The 17,347-nt window shown below is 44.7% G+C and overlaps 1 protein-coding gene across 1 annotated transcript in view; it reads left to right on the forward strand.

The window, feature by feature from the left end:
* Positions 1-17,347, forward strand: part of LOC119973277 (ATP-binding cassette sub-family C member 9-like) — a 235,589-nt gene that overhangs the window by 160,087 nt on the left and 58,155 nt on the right. The window contains exons 28-32 of the mRNA XM_038811061.1: positions 3,743-3,812; positions 6,882-7,039; positions 12,451-12,543; positions 14,126-14,228; positions 17,107-17,214. Coding sequence (XP_038666989.1) covers positions 3,743-3,812; positions 6,882-7,039; positions 12,451-12,543; positions 14,126-14,228; positions 17,107-17,214 — 532 coding nt within the window. The remainder of the gene's footprint in view (positions 1-3,742; positions 3,813-6,881; positions 7,040-12,450; positions 12,544-14,125; positions 14,229-17,106; positions 17,215-17,347) is intronic.

Genomic DNA, 17,347 nt, shown 5'->3' on the forward strand with positions numbered 1-17,347 from the left:
TTGGAAATTTCGGGAACTGATTTCACAGAACTAACTTTCAGAGCAGTTTCAATGTTAACGTGCTGCAATTTTCACTCTGTAACTATTGTTGCAATGACTTAGCATTGCAATAAAGTGGATGAACTAATTGCGCAGATAGATATAAATGGGTATGATACAATTGGGATTACAGAGACATGGCTGCAGGGTGAACAGGGATGGGAACTGAATGTCCCAGGGTTCTCAGTATTTAGGAAGGACAGGTATAAAAGAAAAGGTGGTGGCGTGGCACTGCTGGTTAAAGAGGAAATTAACACAATAATGAGGAAGGATATTAGCTCTGACAATGTGGAATCTGTATGGGTAGAGTTGAGAAATACCAAGGGACAAAAAACATTAGTGGGTGTCATATATAGACCCCCAAACTGCACTGGTGAGGTTGGGAATGGCATTAAACAAGTAATTAGTGATGCATGTAATAAGGAAATTTCGGTGATCATGGGTGATTTTAATCTTCACATAGATTGGGCAAATCAAATTAGCCACAATGCTGTAGAAGAGGAATTCCTGAAGTGTGTACGGGATGGTTTTCTTGACCAATATCTGGAGGAACCAACTAGAGAGCCGGCCATCTTAGACTGGGTACTGTGTAATGAGAAGGGAATTATTGCCAATCTGGCTGTACGAGACCCCTTGGGGATGAGCGACCATAACATGATAGAATTTTTTTATCAAGGTGGAGAGTGAAGTAGTTGCTTCGGAGACTAGGGTGCTGAATCTTAATAAAGGGAACTATGAGGATATGAGGCGTAAATTGGCCTTGATAGATTGGGGAGTTACTTAAAGGAATGACAGTGGATAGACAATGGCAAACATTCAAGGAACGCATGGAGGAACTACAGCAACTGTTCATTCCTGTCTAGCATAAAAGCAAAGGGGGTAAGAGGGCCAATCCATGGCTTACAAAGGAAATTAGAAATAGTATCCGATCCAAGGAAGAAGCACACAGATTGGCCAAGAAAAATAATAGGTCTGAGGATTGGGAGCAGTTTAGAATTCAGCAAAGAAGGACGAAGGGATTGATTAAGGTGGGGAAAGTACAGTACGAAAGGAAGCTAGCAGGCAGTATAAAGACCAACACTAAGAGTTTGTACAGATATGTGAAGAGAAAGAGGTTGGTAAAGAGAAATGTAGACCCACTACAGACAGAAACAGGGGAATGCATAATAAGGGACAAAGAAATGGCTGAGCAATTAAATACATACTTTGGTTCTGTCTTCACAAATGAGGACACAAATCAGATCCCAGAAATGTTGGAGAATGAAAGGTTTAGTGAGAGGGAAGAACTGAGGGAGATCAACATTAGTAGAGAAATGGTGTTGGCAAAACTGATGGGATTGAAGGCGGATAAATCCCCAGGGCCTGAGAATCTGCATCCCAGAGTGCTTAAGGAGGTGCCTCTGGAATAGTGGATGCATTGGTGGTCATCTTCCGGGATTCTATAGACTCTGGAACTGTCCCTACAGATTGGAGGGTAGCTCACATCACTCCGATATTCAAAAAGAGAGGTAGAGAGAAAGCAGGGAATTATAGACCAGTAAGCCTAACATCGGTAGTGGGGAAAATGCTTGAATCCATTATCAAGGACTTTTTAGCGGAACATTCAGAAAGCAGTGGCAGGATGGATTTATGAAGGGAAAATCATGCTTGACAAATCTGTTAGAATTCTTTGAAGAGGTAACCAGTATAGTCGACAAGGTGGAGCCAGTCGATGTGGTGTATTTGGACTTTCAGAAGGCATTTGACAAAGTCCCGCGTAAGAGATTTTTGTGCAAAATTAAAGCGCATGGGATTGGGGGAAATGTATTGAGGTGGATAGAAAACTGGTTGGCAGAGAGGAAACAAAGAGTCGGGATTAATGGGTCCTTTTTAAATTGGCAGGCAGTAACCAGTGGGGTACCACAGGGATTGGTGCTGGGACCCCAGCTATTCACAATATATATTAATGATTTGGATGAGGGAACAAAATGTAACATCTCAACGTTTGCAGGTGATACCAAATTAGGTGGGAGGGTGAATTGTGATGAGGATGCAGGGATCCTACAGCAAGATCTGGATAGGTTGGGTGAGTGGGCAAATCAATGGCAGATGCAGTATAATTTGGATAAGTGTGAGGTTATTCATTTTGGAAGCAAAATCAGGAAGGCAGATTACTACCTGAATGGTTGTAAATTGGGAGAGGGGAGTGTGCAGCAGGACCTGGGTGTCCTTGTGCACCATTCTGCATGCAGGTGCAGCAGGCGGTAAAGAAGGCTAATGGTATGTTGGCCTTCATTGCAAGAGGTTTCGAGTATAGAAGCAGGGATGTGTTGTTGCAGTTGTACAGTCTGTTGGTGAGGCTACACTTGGAGTATTGTGTGCAGTTTTAGTCTCCTTCACTGAGGAAGGATGTTCTTGCTCTCGAGGGAGTGCAGTGAAGGTTGACCAGACTGATTCCAGGGATGGCGGGACTGTCATATGAGGAGAGATTGACTAGGTTGGGATTGTTCTCGCTGGAGTTCAGAAGAATGAGGGGGGATCTCATCGAGCCTTATAAAATTCTAACGGGACTAGACAGGGTAGATACAGGGAAGATGTTACCAATGATAGGTGTGTCCAGAACCAGGGGTCACAGCCTGAGGATTCAGGGTAAACCATTTCAGACAGAGATAAGGAAACACTTCTTCACACAAAGAGTGGTGAACCTGTGGAATTCATTACCACAGGAAGCAGTTGATGCTAAAACTTTGAATATATTCAAGATGCGGCTGGATATAGCACTTGGGGAGAATGGGATCAAAGGCTATGGGGATAAAGCAGGATTAGGCTATTGAATTAGATGATCAACCATGATCGTGATGAATGGCGGAGCAGGCTCTAAGGGCCAAAAGGCCTCCTCCTGCTCCTATCTTCTATATATCTATATATCTATGCATTTTGCGGCTGTATATTTGCAATTATCAACACTTTGAGCTTTGCATTGTTTGTGCGCTCTGTGCGCATTCAGGACCCTGACCTTCCTGTTGCTTGCCATTTTAACAAAAGACCCTGCTCCCATGCCCACATGTCTGTTCTTGGCCTGCTGCAATGTTCCAGTAAAGCTTAACACAAACTGGAGGAACAACATCTCATCTTCCGGTTAGGCACGCTACAGCCTTCCGGCCTGAACATCGAATTCAACAACTTCAAATGATCAGCTTTACCCCACCTCAACCCATTTGTTTTAATTTTATTTTAACTGTCTTTTACCAGTTCTTTCTTTCTTAATATACTTTTAAATCCCCCCCCCCCCCAATCTTATCCACCTTTCCTTCACCTTTCTCCTCTTTGCTCCCCTTCACTTCCCCCCACATCTACAGTTAATCCTCTGATGTTAGTTTCCCTGCTGTTTGACCTTTCACATCTTTTGTTCTCTCTGGGGTCTGCCATTAGCACTCTTTCCCCTTGGTTTCTGTGGCCATTAGCACCCGGTTTCCCTGGGGTTCTGTGGCTATGACTCAACTTTCATTTTCACTCCACAGTATAAATATTTCCCACGTTCTCTGTCTGTTAGCTTTGATAGAGTCATCGGACTTGAAACGTTAGCTCTTTTCTCTTCCTACAGATGTTGCCAGACCTGCTGAGATTTTCCAGCATTTTCTCTTTCGTTTCAGATTCCAGCATCCGCAGTAATTTGCTTTTATGCATTGTTTACTTATGTCAGCTTTGTTTTCCAATTCTTCAGGTTCTTTGACTCAACGCCTCTGGGTCAAATTCTCAATCGTTTCTCTGCCGACACAAACATAATAGATCAGGTATGAACTTTAAATATTTGGCGAATACTGTTATAGGTTACATAGTGGGGACTTGACAACAACTGGGTATGAAATACTGAAGGGTGATCTAATTAAGGTATTTGAGATGATTATGGATTCAGCAGGGTAGATAGATTTCCAGAACAACAAAGTGGCATACCCAGCCTGGGTAAATGCAACTGTGATACAGTTCAACCATGATCCAATTGAATGGTGGTACAGACTTAAGGGTGGCCTGTTCCAATTGGGAAGCTCTACGTCCTTAATAAAATGGAACATGCATTTGAACCATGGCTAATTCAACACGGCCGTGTAGGAATCAGGAAAGGTCAAATCAGTTAAAATCTCTGGACATGTTATTTTGTGCCGTGAATGTTGCCTGTTCATTAGTAATGTTCAAGCTACCCAAAACAAATGGGATGAACTGATATTATTGGGGCACAATGTTCAAGAGTTCACTGCAGGTATGAAACTGTGGAACGTGAGCACAGCTTCTGTCCTGTCTTGACTTTGGGCTTCAAAGTAAATATAAGCACTCTAAGAAATAGCATTTGGTCGGAGATCACCTCCTTGTCCACTTGTCTTCAGATTAAATCACAGTTAAAGGGTCCATTTTAATGATGATCTAATGTGTAATTGGGGTTTGCAGAAAAAATGAAAATGTATTTCCAACAAGAACTGTTGCTATGAAAATGCCAGCACTATAAGCCTAGGATATTATTACAGTCTCAAATACTTACATCTTCCTCCATAATGCTTTGCAAACTGAAAACCTAGATCACCACAACCTGATGATGTGTTGTTAATAATTTCCTGGAATTCCTTGACATTATTTAGCTCCTAGTTTTGATTTGTACTGAGCATTTCTCGATTGTAATCTTTCGGTAGGTCACTTAATGCCTTCCAATACCTGTCCGTGTGAAGATGGGATTTGAAGTGAAAATGTTCTTAAATGTCAACGTTAAAGGTTGAGCATTAAAAATGGGTTGAGTCATGTAGAAAAATGGCCTTAATTCAGTATTGAATTGCATATGCGTTAACATTTCACGAATTGCTTTCAAGTGTTTGTTATTGTGTAATATGAATCACTGCCTTAGATAGAGGTAGTTTAAATAAAGAAGATGAAGGAATACAGGGTAGAAAATGTTCAATATCTTTTTTGCTATTAATGAGCCAATAAAGGCCTCACTAGAGGGCTGGTGACCTTTAGATAGCGATCTGTTTCAGAGAGTAGGCATTAATGTGTGTCCAGGACCTCATTTCAGGCTTGTACTGATTTTGGGCTGCACTGGACACATTCCACCCAGCTCTGCTGGCAATGGAGCCAAGAGCCCCAACAAGGTAAGTCTGGAATTAGCACTCCTGTCCCTCCTAGGCCCATTAAAGAAATATGGGCCACTGTTGCCTTGGGACCAATGTTCCCTACAAGATGTGCGGTATGTCAGCTGTACAGCAATCTGGAATTTACCACCTTGGGACAAGCGATCTGTGCACAGAGCTGCAGACCCTTTAAGATGTGCGTATTCCTGACCATGTGGCATTTGGAAAGGGACTTGGCTGTTCAACAAGCAAACCATGTATGGCAAACGAAAATTAGAGGAAGCATTGCCTGGGACCTTGGTCCCTCTTTGATTCTGGACCACCCTCCACCCTGCACTTTCCTTACTAGTGACTGAGGGCAGTCCAATAATGGTGGGCTTCAATCCAACGAGCTACATTGGAATGTCCATTTGGCATCCCACAACCAGATCCCGTCCCTCAAAACCATGCCCATACTCGAATCAAGGAGATTGCCAATCACCCAGTCAGCCAAAACTGATACCACATTTGAGATCACAGACTTCAACTGACTGTGAGAAGGACATAAAACGAAGTAGCCAGAGATATGACTCAGCAATCAGGAAGAACAAAAGAACTGTTGATAAGATAAACTCTGTATGGTCTGAGCAGAAACAGCTGTTCTGGACCGCATGAGATTTTGATATCTGTGATGTTCATTGGAAGTAACGTCATTACTGTTACTGCAGTGTCCCCATTGAAGCAGAATCCATCTGATTTGATTGAGCCAACCATTAAACCGTTCACTGTTGATGGTACCGTTTAGTATTTGTCCCCTCTGCTGCCCTCTTTGCCTCAAGAAGTCTGGGCTGCAACTCTCCATCCAGTGGGATTCTCTTTTCCCGCTGGCAGCGCACCCCCGCCCACGGGTTTCCCGGTGTCATGGGGTGGATTCAGTGGGAAATCGCATTAACAAGCAGCAGGAAGATAGAATCCTACCTCCAGCAAACAGCGTGCCACCGAGAAACAGGCAGCTGGGGGACTGAAGAATCCAACCACTGATGATTTTCCGGAAGCTGTAAGGGATTGGATGCATCCCATTATTCAACCATAGATGAAATAGTTCAAAATATAAAATATGGCCAGAAATGCTTTCTTGTGACATGAGATTTGTAAGTGGTTTGGTAATAGATCAGGTGTGAATGTTAAATACGTTTTATACTGGTATTTTGACAAATTGCATAGACTGGCCTTGTAAACACTTGGGTACAGCAAATCGCCGGATGATCTAATTCAGGTATTTGGGATGATTAAGAATTCGATAGGGTAGATGGAGAGAAATGTAGTCACTGTTGTAATCTCGGAAATGCAGCAGCCAATTTGTGCACAGCCACTGTTGTGTGGCTTAGTCTCACTCCAGGATCTGAGCACCAAATCCAGACTGACACTCCAGTGTAGTGCTGCACTGTTGGAGGGGCTGTCCTTTGGGTAAGATATTAAAGCGATGCCCTGCCTGTTCTTGAGTGTGGGCTTGAACCATTCTGTGGGTACCATTTTGAAGAGTTATTCCAGGTGTCATGGTCAATATTTATCCCTAGATAAACATTAAGAACATTAAGAGATGGTCACTTTGCTGTTTGTGGAATCTTGCTGTGCACAAATTGCCTGCCACATTTCCTACATTACACCAGTGATTACACTTTATAAGTACTTCATTGGCTAAGAAAGTGCTTTGAGACATCTGGCGATCACGAACTGAACTGTATAAATGCAAGTCTTTATTTATTTTAGCATATTCCACCAACGCTGGAATCCTTAACGAGATCAACCTTCCTCTGCCTGTCAGCAATAGGTGTGATCGTGTACGTCACACCCATAGTCCTTCCGGCTTTATTGCCCTTTGTTGTTATCTTTTACTTTACACAGAAGTACTTCCGGGTTGCCTCAAAGTAAGTAACAATCAAATTTGTTATTTTCTGAATCAGATCTAAACCTTTCCTTATTGTTTAAGACTCATTCAATATAATGAGACGCTCAAGTTGACCTCACACAGATGAGATGCACCCAGTTTTGCAGTGAGCATGTCCCTTTCGATGACTTTGATTATGCTATTCATTCATCACAAAGAAAGATTTCAGATCTATGGATAGGTTGGCTGAGTGGGCCAAAGTTTGGCAGATGGAATTTAATATGGATCAGTGTGAGGTTGTCCATTTTGGTCAGAAAAATTAAAAAGCAATATACTATTTAAATGGAGAGAAACGTCAGAGTGTTTCAGTGCAGAGGGATCTGTGTGTCCTCATGCATGAATCTCAGAGAACTAGTATGCCTGTACAGCAGGTAATAAGAAAGGCAAATGGAATTTTGGCCTTTATAGCTAAAGCAATAAAGTATAAAAGCAGGGAAGTGTTGCTCCAACTGTACAAGGCAGTGGTGAGACCGAACCTGGGGTACGGTGTACAGTTTTGGTCCCCTTATTTGTGGATTTGTTTGTTTATTGTCACGCATACCGATGTACAGTGAAAAGTATTTTTCTGCAAGCAGCTCAACAGATCATTAAGTACATGAAAAGAAAAGGAAATAAATGAAAATACATAATAGGGCAATACAAGGTACTCAATGTAACTACATAAACACTGACATTGGGTGAAGGGGCCTCACGGTAGCATGGTGGTTAGCATCAATGCTTCACAGCTCCAGGGTCCCAGGTTCGATTCCCGGCTGGGTCACTGTCTGTGTGGAGTCTGCACGTCCTCCCCGTGTGTGCGTGGGTTTCCTCCGGGTGCTCCGGTTTCCTCCCACAGTCCAAAGATGTGCAGGTTAGGTGGATTGGCCATGCTAAATTGCCCGTAGTGTAAGGTTAATGGGGGGATTGTTGGGTTACGGGTATGTGGGTTTAAGTAGGGTGATCATTGCTCGGCACAACATCGAGGGCCGAAGGGCCTGTTCTGTGCTGTACTGTTCTATGTTCTATGTTCATACAGGAGTGTAGTGTCAATGAATAAATAACCTTTATTGTCACAAGAGGCTTACATTAACACTGCAATGAAGTTACTGTGAAAAGCCCCTAGTCGCCACATTCCGGCGCCTGTTCAGGTACACAGAGGGAGAATTCAGAATTCTCAGCTGGTACAGGAATTGAACCCGCGCTGCTGGCCTTGTTCTGCATCACAAACCAGCGGTCTAGCCCAATGAAGTCAGTCCATAAGAGGTTCATTTAGGAGTCTGGTAACAGCGGGGAGAAACTGTTTTTGAGTCTCTTTGTGCGTGTTCTCAGACTTCTGTATTCCTGCCTGCCTGATGAAAGAAGTTGGAAGAGAGAGTAAGCCAGGTGGGAGGGGTCTTTGATTATGCTGCCTGCTTTCCCCAGGCAGCGGGAGGTGTAGATGGAGTCAATGGATAGGAGCCAGGTTTGTGTAATAGACTAGGCTATGGTCACGACTCTCTGAAGTTTCTTGTGGTCTTGGGCCGAGCAGTTGCCATACCAGGCTGTGATGCAGCCAGATAGAATGCTTTCTATGGTGCATCGGTAAAAGTTGGTAAGAGTTTTTTTAAAATAATTTTTATTGAAAAACTTTGAATTTATACAACAACATCGAACCATAATAAAATACCAACAATAAAAATAATGATAGCAACCATAAACATTCGCCCCTCCTCAATGAACAACACAACATATTAACAGCAACTTAAATTAACACAATGTTAAGTTACATAACCGTAGAGAAAAAAAATAGAAACTATAATAAGGAACCCTTACCCCCCCCCCCCCCCCCCCCCCCACCAATTTTATAAATCCCGCCATGTCACTGATCCAGGTCTCCACACTTGGGGGCCTTGCGTCCTTCCACTGCAGCAAGATCCTCCGCCAGGCTACTAGGGACGCAAAGGCCAGGACACCGGCCTCTTTCGCCTCCTACACTCCCAGCTCCACCGCAACTCCAGAAATCGCGAGTCCCCACCCTGGTTTGACCCTGGATCCAACCACCCTCGACACCGTCCCCGCCACCCCCTTCCAGAATTCTTCCAGTGCCGGGCATGCCAAGGGCATATGGGCATGATTCGCTGGACTCTCCGAACATCTGGTGCACCTGTCCGCACCCCCAAAGAACCTACTTATCCTAGTCCCGGACATGTGGGCCCGGTGCAGCACCTTGAATTGGATGAGACTAAGCCTCACACATGAAGAGGAAGAGTTAACTCTCTCCAAGGCATCCGCCCAAGTCCCGTCCTCTATCTGCTCCCCAAGTTCCCCCTCCCATTTAGCCTTCAGCTCCTCCACTGACGATTCCTCCACCTCCTGCATTACCTTATAAATGTCAGACACCTTCCCCTCTCCGACCCACACCCCCGAAAACACTGTCTATCGCCCCCCGCGAGGGCAGCAAAGGGAACTCCTCTACCTGTCGCCTAGCGAACACCTTTACCTGCAAGTATCTGAACATGTTCCCTTGGGGAGCCCAAATTTATCTTCCAATTCCCCCAGGCCCGCAAACCTCCCGCCAATAAACAGGTCCTTCAATTTACTAATGCCCACCCTTTGCCACCCCCTAAATCTCCCATCAGTGTTCCCCGGGATGAACCGATGATTTCCACCTAATGAAGCCTCCATCGAGCCCTCTGTTTCCCCCCTATGCCGTCTCCACTGTCTCCAGATTCTTAGGGTCGCCGCCACCACCGGGCTCGTGGTATACCTCTTAGGAGAGAGCGGCAACGGCGCCGTTGCCAAGGCACCCAGGTTCATACCTCTACATGACGCCATCTCCATTCTCCCCCCCCCCCCCCATCACCCATTTACGCACCATTGACACATTGGCCGCCCAATAGTACCCCAAAAGGTTGGGCAGCGCCAGCCTGCCTCTATCCCTCCCTCGCCTCCAAGAAAACCCTCTTCACTCTCGGAGTCCCATATGCCCACACAAAGCTCAAAATACTGCTAGTCACCCTCCTAAAGAAGGTACTGGGGATGAAGATGGGCAGGCACTGAAAGAGGAACAAGAACCTCGGAAGCACCGTCATTTTGACGGACTGCACCCTCCCCGCCAACGACAATGGCAGCATGTCCCACCTCCTGAACTCCTCCTCCATCTGATCTACCAGTCTGGTAAAGTTATGCTTGTGGAGAGTCCCCCAGTCCCTGGCCACTTGCACCCCCAGGTACCAAAAGCTCTCCCCTGCCCGCCTAAGCGGGAGCCTACCAATTCCTTCCTCCTGGTCTCCAGGGTGCACCACAAACACCTCACTCTTGCCTAGATTTAGTTTATAGCCTGAAAAGGTCCCAAACTCAGCTAGCAGCTCCATCGTCCCCGGCATTGCCACATACAGTAACAGGTCATCGGCATACAACGACACCCTATGTTCCTCCCCACCCCACACCAAACCTCTCCACCTCCCTGAATCCCTCAACGCCATCGCCAACGGCTCGATTGCCAATGCAAACAACAAGGGGGACAGGGGGAAAAGTTGGGAAGAGTTAAAGTGGACATGCCAAATTTCCTTAGTTTCTTGAGGAAGTATAGGTGCTGTTGTGCTTTCTTGGTAGTAGCGTCGACGTAGGTGGACCAGAACAGATTTTTGTAGATGTGTATTTGAGGAAAGTTGAAGTTGTATTAGAGGTAGTCCTGAGGAGGTTCACTAGATTGATTCCAGCAATGAAGAGTTTGCCTTATAAAACCATAGAATACCTACAATGCAGAAAGGGGCCATTCAACCCTTCGAGTCTGCACTCACCCTCTAAAATAGCACCCTACCGAAGCCCACGCCTTCACCTGATCCCCATAATTCCATAACCCCACCTAACCTGCACATCTTTGGACATGATGGGACAACTTAGCATGGCAAGTTCACATAACCTGCACATATTTGGATTGTGGGAGGAAACTGGAGCACCCAGAAGAAACCCACACAGACATGGGGATGAAGTGCAAACTCCACACCGAGAGTCACCCAAGGCTGGAATTGAATCCGGCACGGTAGCACAGTGCTTAGCACTGTTGCTTCACTGCTCCAGGGTCCCAGGTTAGGTGGGGTTACTAGGTTACGAGAAGGGGGTGGAGGCATGGGTTCAAGTGTGGGTGCTCTTTCCAAGAGCCGGTGCAGACGCGATGGGCCGAATGGCCTCCTGCACTGTAAATTCTATGATTCTATGAATTCGGGTCCTGGCGCTGTGAGGCAACAGTGCTGCCCAAGAGAGATGGAGCACTTTAGGCCTATAATCTCTCGCGTTTAGAAGAATGAGAGGAGATTTAATTAAGATATAAAAGATGATAAAATGTATTGATAAAGTAGATGTGGAGTGGCTGCTTCCTCTTGTGGGCTATTCTAGAACGAGAGGCCATAGTCTCAGGATAAAGAGTAACAAATTTACAAACGAGATGAGGAGAAATTACTTTTCGTAAAGGGTCCTGAATCTGTGGCATTCTCTACCCCAGAGTTAGTGGATGCCAGGACATTGAGTAAGTTTGAGGAGATAGACAGATTTTTGATCCGCCATGCTGGGAGAGGTCTCCTTATAAAAGTGGCTGCCCAACTAGCATTTCATTTATGCCAGTCTCATGGTTGAACTGCAGCAGTTAATGTAGCTGTTAAATAGATGGATGGTAATAAAGATACCTCTGTAACTATGCACACTGAGAAAACCCGAACAATAAAATCCAAAAGGAAAACCAATAAAATCACTCAATATTTCTCAAAAAATCTTTCACTGGCCAATTGTCCCATTGACAAATGTGTTGGACATAGGTAAACACACACACACACACACACACACACACACACATATATATATTAAATATATATAATAGCTCAGAACAAATATGTCAGCCCCTTCATGCAATGAAGATGCTTCTGTTAACTTTAACATTCCCCCAATGTCTAATCTCTCCCCAAGATCTGGATCCTCACTTCGCCCTTCATTCCATGGTTCCTTCTCCTCTATATTTCCAGCCTCCAGCCTGCACAAGGCACCAGTTACTGTACAACTGTATATTGTTTATCTGGCTGAAGATAGGTCAGCATAGTTTATCCAGTAGTCTTGCACCCACAATCTTCTGAGACCGAGGCAAGGGTGCACACAATTGATCCATGACCAAATGGACCATGATATGCCCCATTGTTGCTCCTATCAGTTTTGGTGCTTGAAAGCTATGCTGGACACTCTCAGGAAATTCACCCCGTTTGGACATGTGTTAGTCTGCTTATCCCAATCCGTTTGAAAGTTAAACTCCCCATTAAAGAAACTCAGCCTTTGCTACATGATTGTCTAATCTTCTTCGTCTGAAATGTCTGATAACCATGTGCAGTTATCGGTGAAAAGTCTTGCGTTATCGTAACCCTTTTTTTCCGATGTATATCTGTGAAGGGATCTGCAAGAACTAGATGACAGCACACAATTACCTCTACTGTGCCACTTCTCCGAAACCATAGAAGGACTAACAACAATCCGAGCATTCCGGTGAGATGGTAATTTCATATTTGGGGTGGGAGTGCCGCATTGTCATCTTCCCCCTTTTTGTTGGGCACCACATTTGTCACGATCTACAAAGGCCTTTGAGTGTCAGCCACCCAGATGTATCATTACTCACACCAGTAACCATAGGGGCTGACTTTCTGAGGTGATGCAGATCGGACAAATGGTGGGCAGGGTTCATGAGCATTGGAGAGGTGCAGCGTCAGCACTAATCTGACTGATCAAAGGCAGCTTGGAATTTAAATATAATAATCTAAATATAATAATCTTTATTAGTGTCACAAGTAAGCTTACGTTAACACTGCAATGAAGTTACTGTGAAAATCCCCCAGTTGCCACACTACGGCGCCTGTTCGGGTACACTGAGGGCGAGTTCAGAATGCCCAATTCACCTAACAAGCACGTCTTTCAGGACTTGTGGGAGGAAACTGGGGCATCCGGAGGAAACTCGCTCAGACACGGGGAGAATGTGCAGATTCCATACAGACAGAGACCCAATCCGGGAATCGAATCCAGGTCCCTGGCGCTGTGAAGCAACAGTGCTAACCCTTGTGTTACCATGCCGCCCCATGGTATTTGGGAGGGTGGGATATCAGGCGAGGTAGAGACTGATCGTAGCTTGCTGTAGCTTCTCATAGAGGAGGACGGTGGGCATATGGTGGGCTGTAGGGAGGGGGTGGGGTGGGCTTAAAGAAACACCTTAAATCCAAGAGAACAAGCCAGTAACTGTGGACTAAGGTTAAGGAAATTTTCAGGTTTAAGCACCCAAAGTGAATCCCGCCCCCATCTTCTACTAGCTTAAAAATGTGATGTTAGATGCTTAGTTGCTGTTGTATAAAGAGTCAAATGTTCTGCTCCTTTTTCACAAACACCTTTAATTTACTTCAACAGACTCTGCACAAAACTCTGACATCACATCACCTGACACAAAGGCCACCTGAAGCCTGTTTACATAATCAGTGTCAATTATTGGATACTTAACATAAATATGACAACTAATTGGAATGTCTCTTCACCCATTACTTAACATGTGGCGACTAGGGGCTTTTCATAGTAACTTCATTGCAGTGTTAATATAAGCCTACTTGTGACAATAAAGATTATTATTATTATGTTGGCCCTGGGCGGAATTTTCCAAACCTTCCTACCAGCAGGATTATCTGGTCCAGCCCAAGGCGACCGTCTGTGACAGGTTCCCCAGGAGTGGGACAGGTGAGCCACACAAAACGCAGTAGACATAGAAACATAATCTTCTGATTCTCTCTCCGCAGATTGGCTGAGTATTTCCTGCAAAAAGTATTTTTATTTCAGATTTCCAACATCCGCAGTATTTCACTTCAATGAATGCTGGGCAATGCTATTGAACTCCGGAACAAAATATTTTACTGTGCAAGGGCTAGGAGAAAGAACACCCTGGGGGACGAGTGGGAAATTCAGGCACCTATCTATTATCACAGCAAACAAAACAATTTAAAATGAGTACAAAACGGTGGTGTAGCCTGTATATAGAGCTTAGAGACATTGCAATCACACAGTGGACTGAAGACATTAATCTGTTCTATTGCAGACATGAAGCCCGGTTTAAACAGCGTATGCTTGAACTCACAGATGCCAACAACATTGCTTACTTGTTCCTGTCAGCAGCCAACAGATGGTTGGAAGTCAGAACGGTAGGAGGGGAAGAATTTACACCCTCTAAATGTTCACAATTGAAAGTAAACAGACGGCTGGTGTGAGAAGCCGTAAGAAATGAAAGCAAATGTGTGTCAATGATGTCAGCGTCTTAAAATAGCGCAGGTGTCCTTTTATGTCGGTGTACGAGTCAGTGCTCAGTCAGTGAACGTTTGCCCAGCAATGGTCCAAACTGCTCTCAGTTGCAGACTGTCAGATCTGTTTCTCTTTTTCTCGCAAAAGTGAACTGCGACTTCACCGAAAGGCGCCTTGTTTTCTTCAGAAGGTGTCAAAGATAACCCCGTTGCAAGAAGCGTTTTGCCTTTACCCCGTTCAAGCTCAAGCAGAAATTTGTCAGGGGCTGGTGTAGGATGTGAGTAAACATTCTGCACCTCCGACAGTTCAGATGCCAACAATGCCCATTGCTACTCAACATTGTTACACAGGGAAAATTTTAACTAAACATTGCATCTGTGCCAAGTGCAGCTATTCCCGTTTTGATTGCAATGCAGAACTACAATGTGTGTTTTTTTTTTACTGTACCTTACAGTTGAATTATCAAGATTCCAGATAAAGACATCCTTACAATTGTTTCCTCCCTATATTAGCGCCTTCCCTGATGAAGGCCTTCTTATTTGTGGCACCTTAAAAAATCCCTTACCATTACTATATTTGGCCGACTGCACCATATCAGGTATTAATTTGTAATAGCCCCTATATCCATGTGACCACAGAGGGCAATTAATCTGCCATTAATAATGAGATTAGATATGGGAGATATACTTCTTAAAGCAGTGGAAATATATTTATAGGATTACTATTTAAGTAGAAAATGGGTCCTAAATGCTGGCTGATACACAGCAACATCCACAGAAGCAGAGAGATAGACTAGTCAGAAGCAGGTAGCTATTATTGTGTACACAGTGGTGTACACAGTCCACTTCATTGCTGAGGAGGCTGGCTGGTCCGGACTGCTCACCGGTTACTGTATTGCCCAGGGAGACAGTCGTCTCATGCACCTATTCCGAGCATGCTGCTCATGCTGAGCACTACCTGAGTGTGTGCTGTGATCTCCGTGGGAGCAGACCGGGGACCACCAGTGAGGTTTGTGGAACCCGATATAATAATCTGGTACGCAGCAAGTCGAAGCCGGACCGGAGAGAAAGATGGAAATTGGAATGCCGAAAAGGAGAGTCAAAAATAGTCTATTTCCTACTCACACTAGGAAATACAATAACAAAGTAACAGTTCAAGTTCCAGCCGGGACATCCTGAGATGCCGGCTTCTTCCCTGGCTGGTTTTTATTTCGGGAATTAACAGGCCTCCGCCCCTCAGCAGGGGAGCTCGTACTCCCAGCCCCTTGGGAGATCAATCGGGACATCCCCCTGGGTCTCATGGGAGCTATAACAGCAATTCAGCCCCTCGAGCCGGCTCCGCCATACAATACAATCATGGCTGATCTCCTCTCGGCTTCAACTCCACTTTACTGCACTTTCTCCATAACCATTCAACCCATTACTGATTAAAAATCTATTCATCTCCTCTATAATTTACTGATTATCCTGGCATCTACCACATTTTGGGATAGTGAATTCCACAGATTCTTAACCCTTTGAGAGAAGTAATTTCTTCTCATCTCTGTTTCAAATCTGCTACCCCTTACCCTAAAACTATGACCTCTGGTCGTTATCCACTTGGTTTGCTACATCTTCAAAGAACTCCAGCAAACACAATTTACCGTTCATAAAACTGTGATGGATTGCAATTTGAGTTTCTAAATGTCCTGTTATTAATTCCTTAATAATGGATTCTAACAATTCCCCAATGATAATGTTAAAGTAACTGGTTTGTAATTTCCTACTTTCTGCCTCCCTCCCTTTTCCAATGCACTGGAACCTTTCCTGCACCCAGGGAATTTTGGAATATTATAAGCAATGGATCCACTATCTCCACTGCCACTTTGTTTAAGACCCCAGGATGTTGGCCATCAGGCCCTGGGGACTTGCCTGCCTTCAATCCAATAGTTTGTTTAGTACGTTTTCCCTATTGATGATGATTGTTCTGAGTTCCTCCCTTAAATTACAGCGGCACACCTGTTATTATTGGGATGGTACTAGAGTCCTCCACCCTGAAAATTCATTGATTCTTGCTGAGAGACAATTCAATGGGTGACATCCTGTTTATAGACATAGACATTGACTTTACAGTGCAGAAGAAGGCGATTCATCCAATCGAATCTACACCAACCCAAACCTCCACCCTATAACCGTAACCCAGTAGCCCCACCTAACCTTTTTGGACACTAAGGACAATTTAGCGTGGCCAATCCACCTAACAGCACATCTTTGGACTGTGGGAGGAAACCAGAGGACCCGGAGGAAATCCATGCAGACACAGAGAGAAAGTGCAGACTCCGCACAGTGACCCAAGCTGGGAATTGAACCTGGGACCCTGGAGCTGTGAAGCAACTCTGCTAACCATTGGGCTACCGTGCTGTCTCTGCTGATCTTGTGTGGTCCAAGACAGTGCGCATCAGCAAGCGATTGATCACTAGAGGACAATCAAAGTCAACTCTGAGCCTGCCCCGAGTCATGATTCACATAGGTGTAGGAGTCATTGTACTGCAGTTCAAAAGGGATGTTGATTGTTCTGCTCCGCGAATCCAGGGATGTCAATTTAATGGTGGCATCCCCAACTACTGGGCTGAATGGGACAGTTAACTATGCTCAATGCAAACCTGGTTTTAATGGCTTGGTGCCGTACTTTGTGCTGCATTCAACCACTAAACAGTCAAGTCTATAATCTTTGGAAGGTTAATTGTCGACAACTTCTCACGTTGCAGTAAACTGACACGTTTGTTCCTTTTGAATTAAACAGGACTATCTTGGTGCTTTCATTGTCCTCACTGCTGCTCTGGCCTCCATATCATATTCCACTAATATTCCATCTGGTTTTGTGGGATTTGGTCTTACCCATGCATTAACGGTAAGTAGACCTGTTTATCTTTGTCAAATGTATTGATCCTCCAAATCCTTGGTACTCAGGCACCTCAGTTGCACTGGGATCCTGTCTGATGTTGCACCCCATCTCTGACCTGGCTGGAACTCAGGATCAAGCC

Source organism: Scyliorhinus canicula, chromosome 11, assembly GCF_902713615.1.
Source record: "Scyliorhinus canicula chromosome 11, sScyCan1.1, whole genome shotgun sequence".
NCBI lineage: Eukaryota > Metazoa > Chordata > Chondrichthyes > Carcharhiniformes > Scyliorhinidae > Scyliorhinus > Scyliorhinus canicula.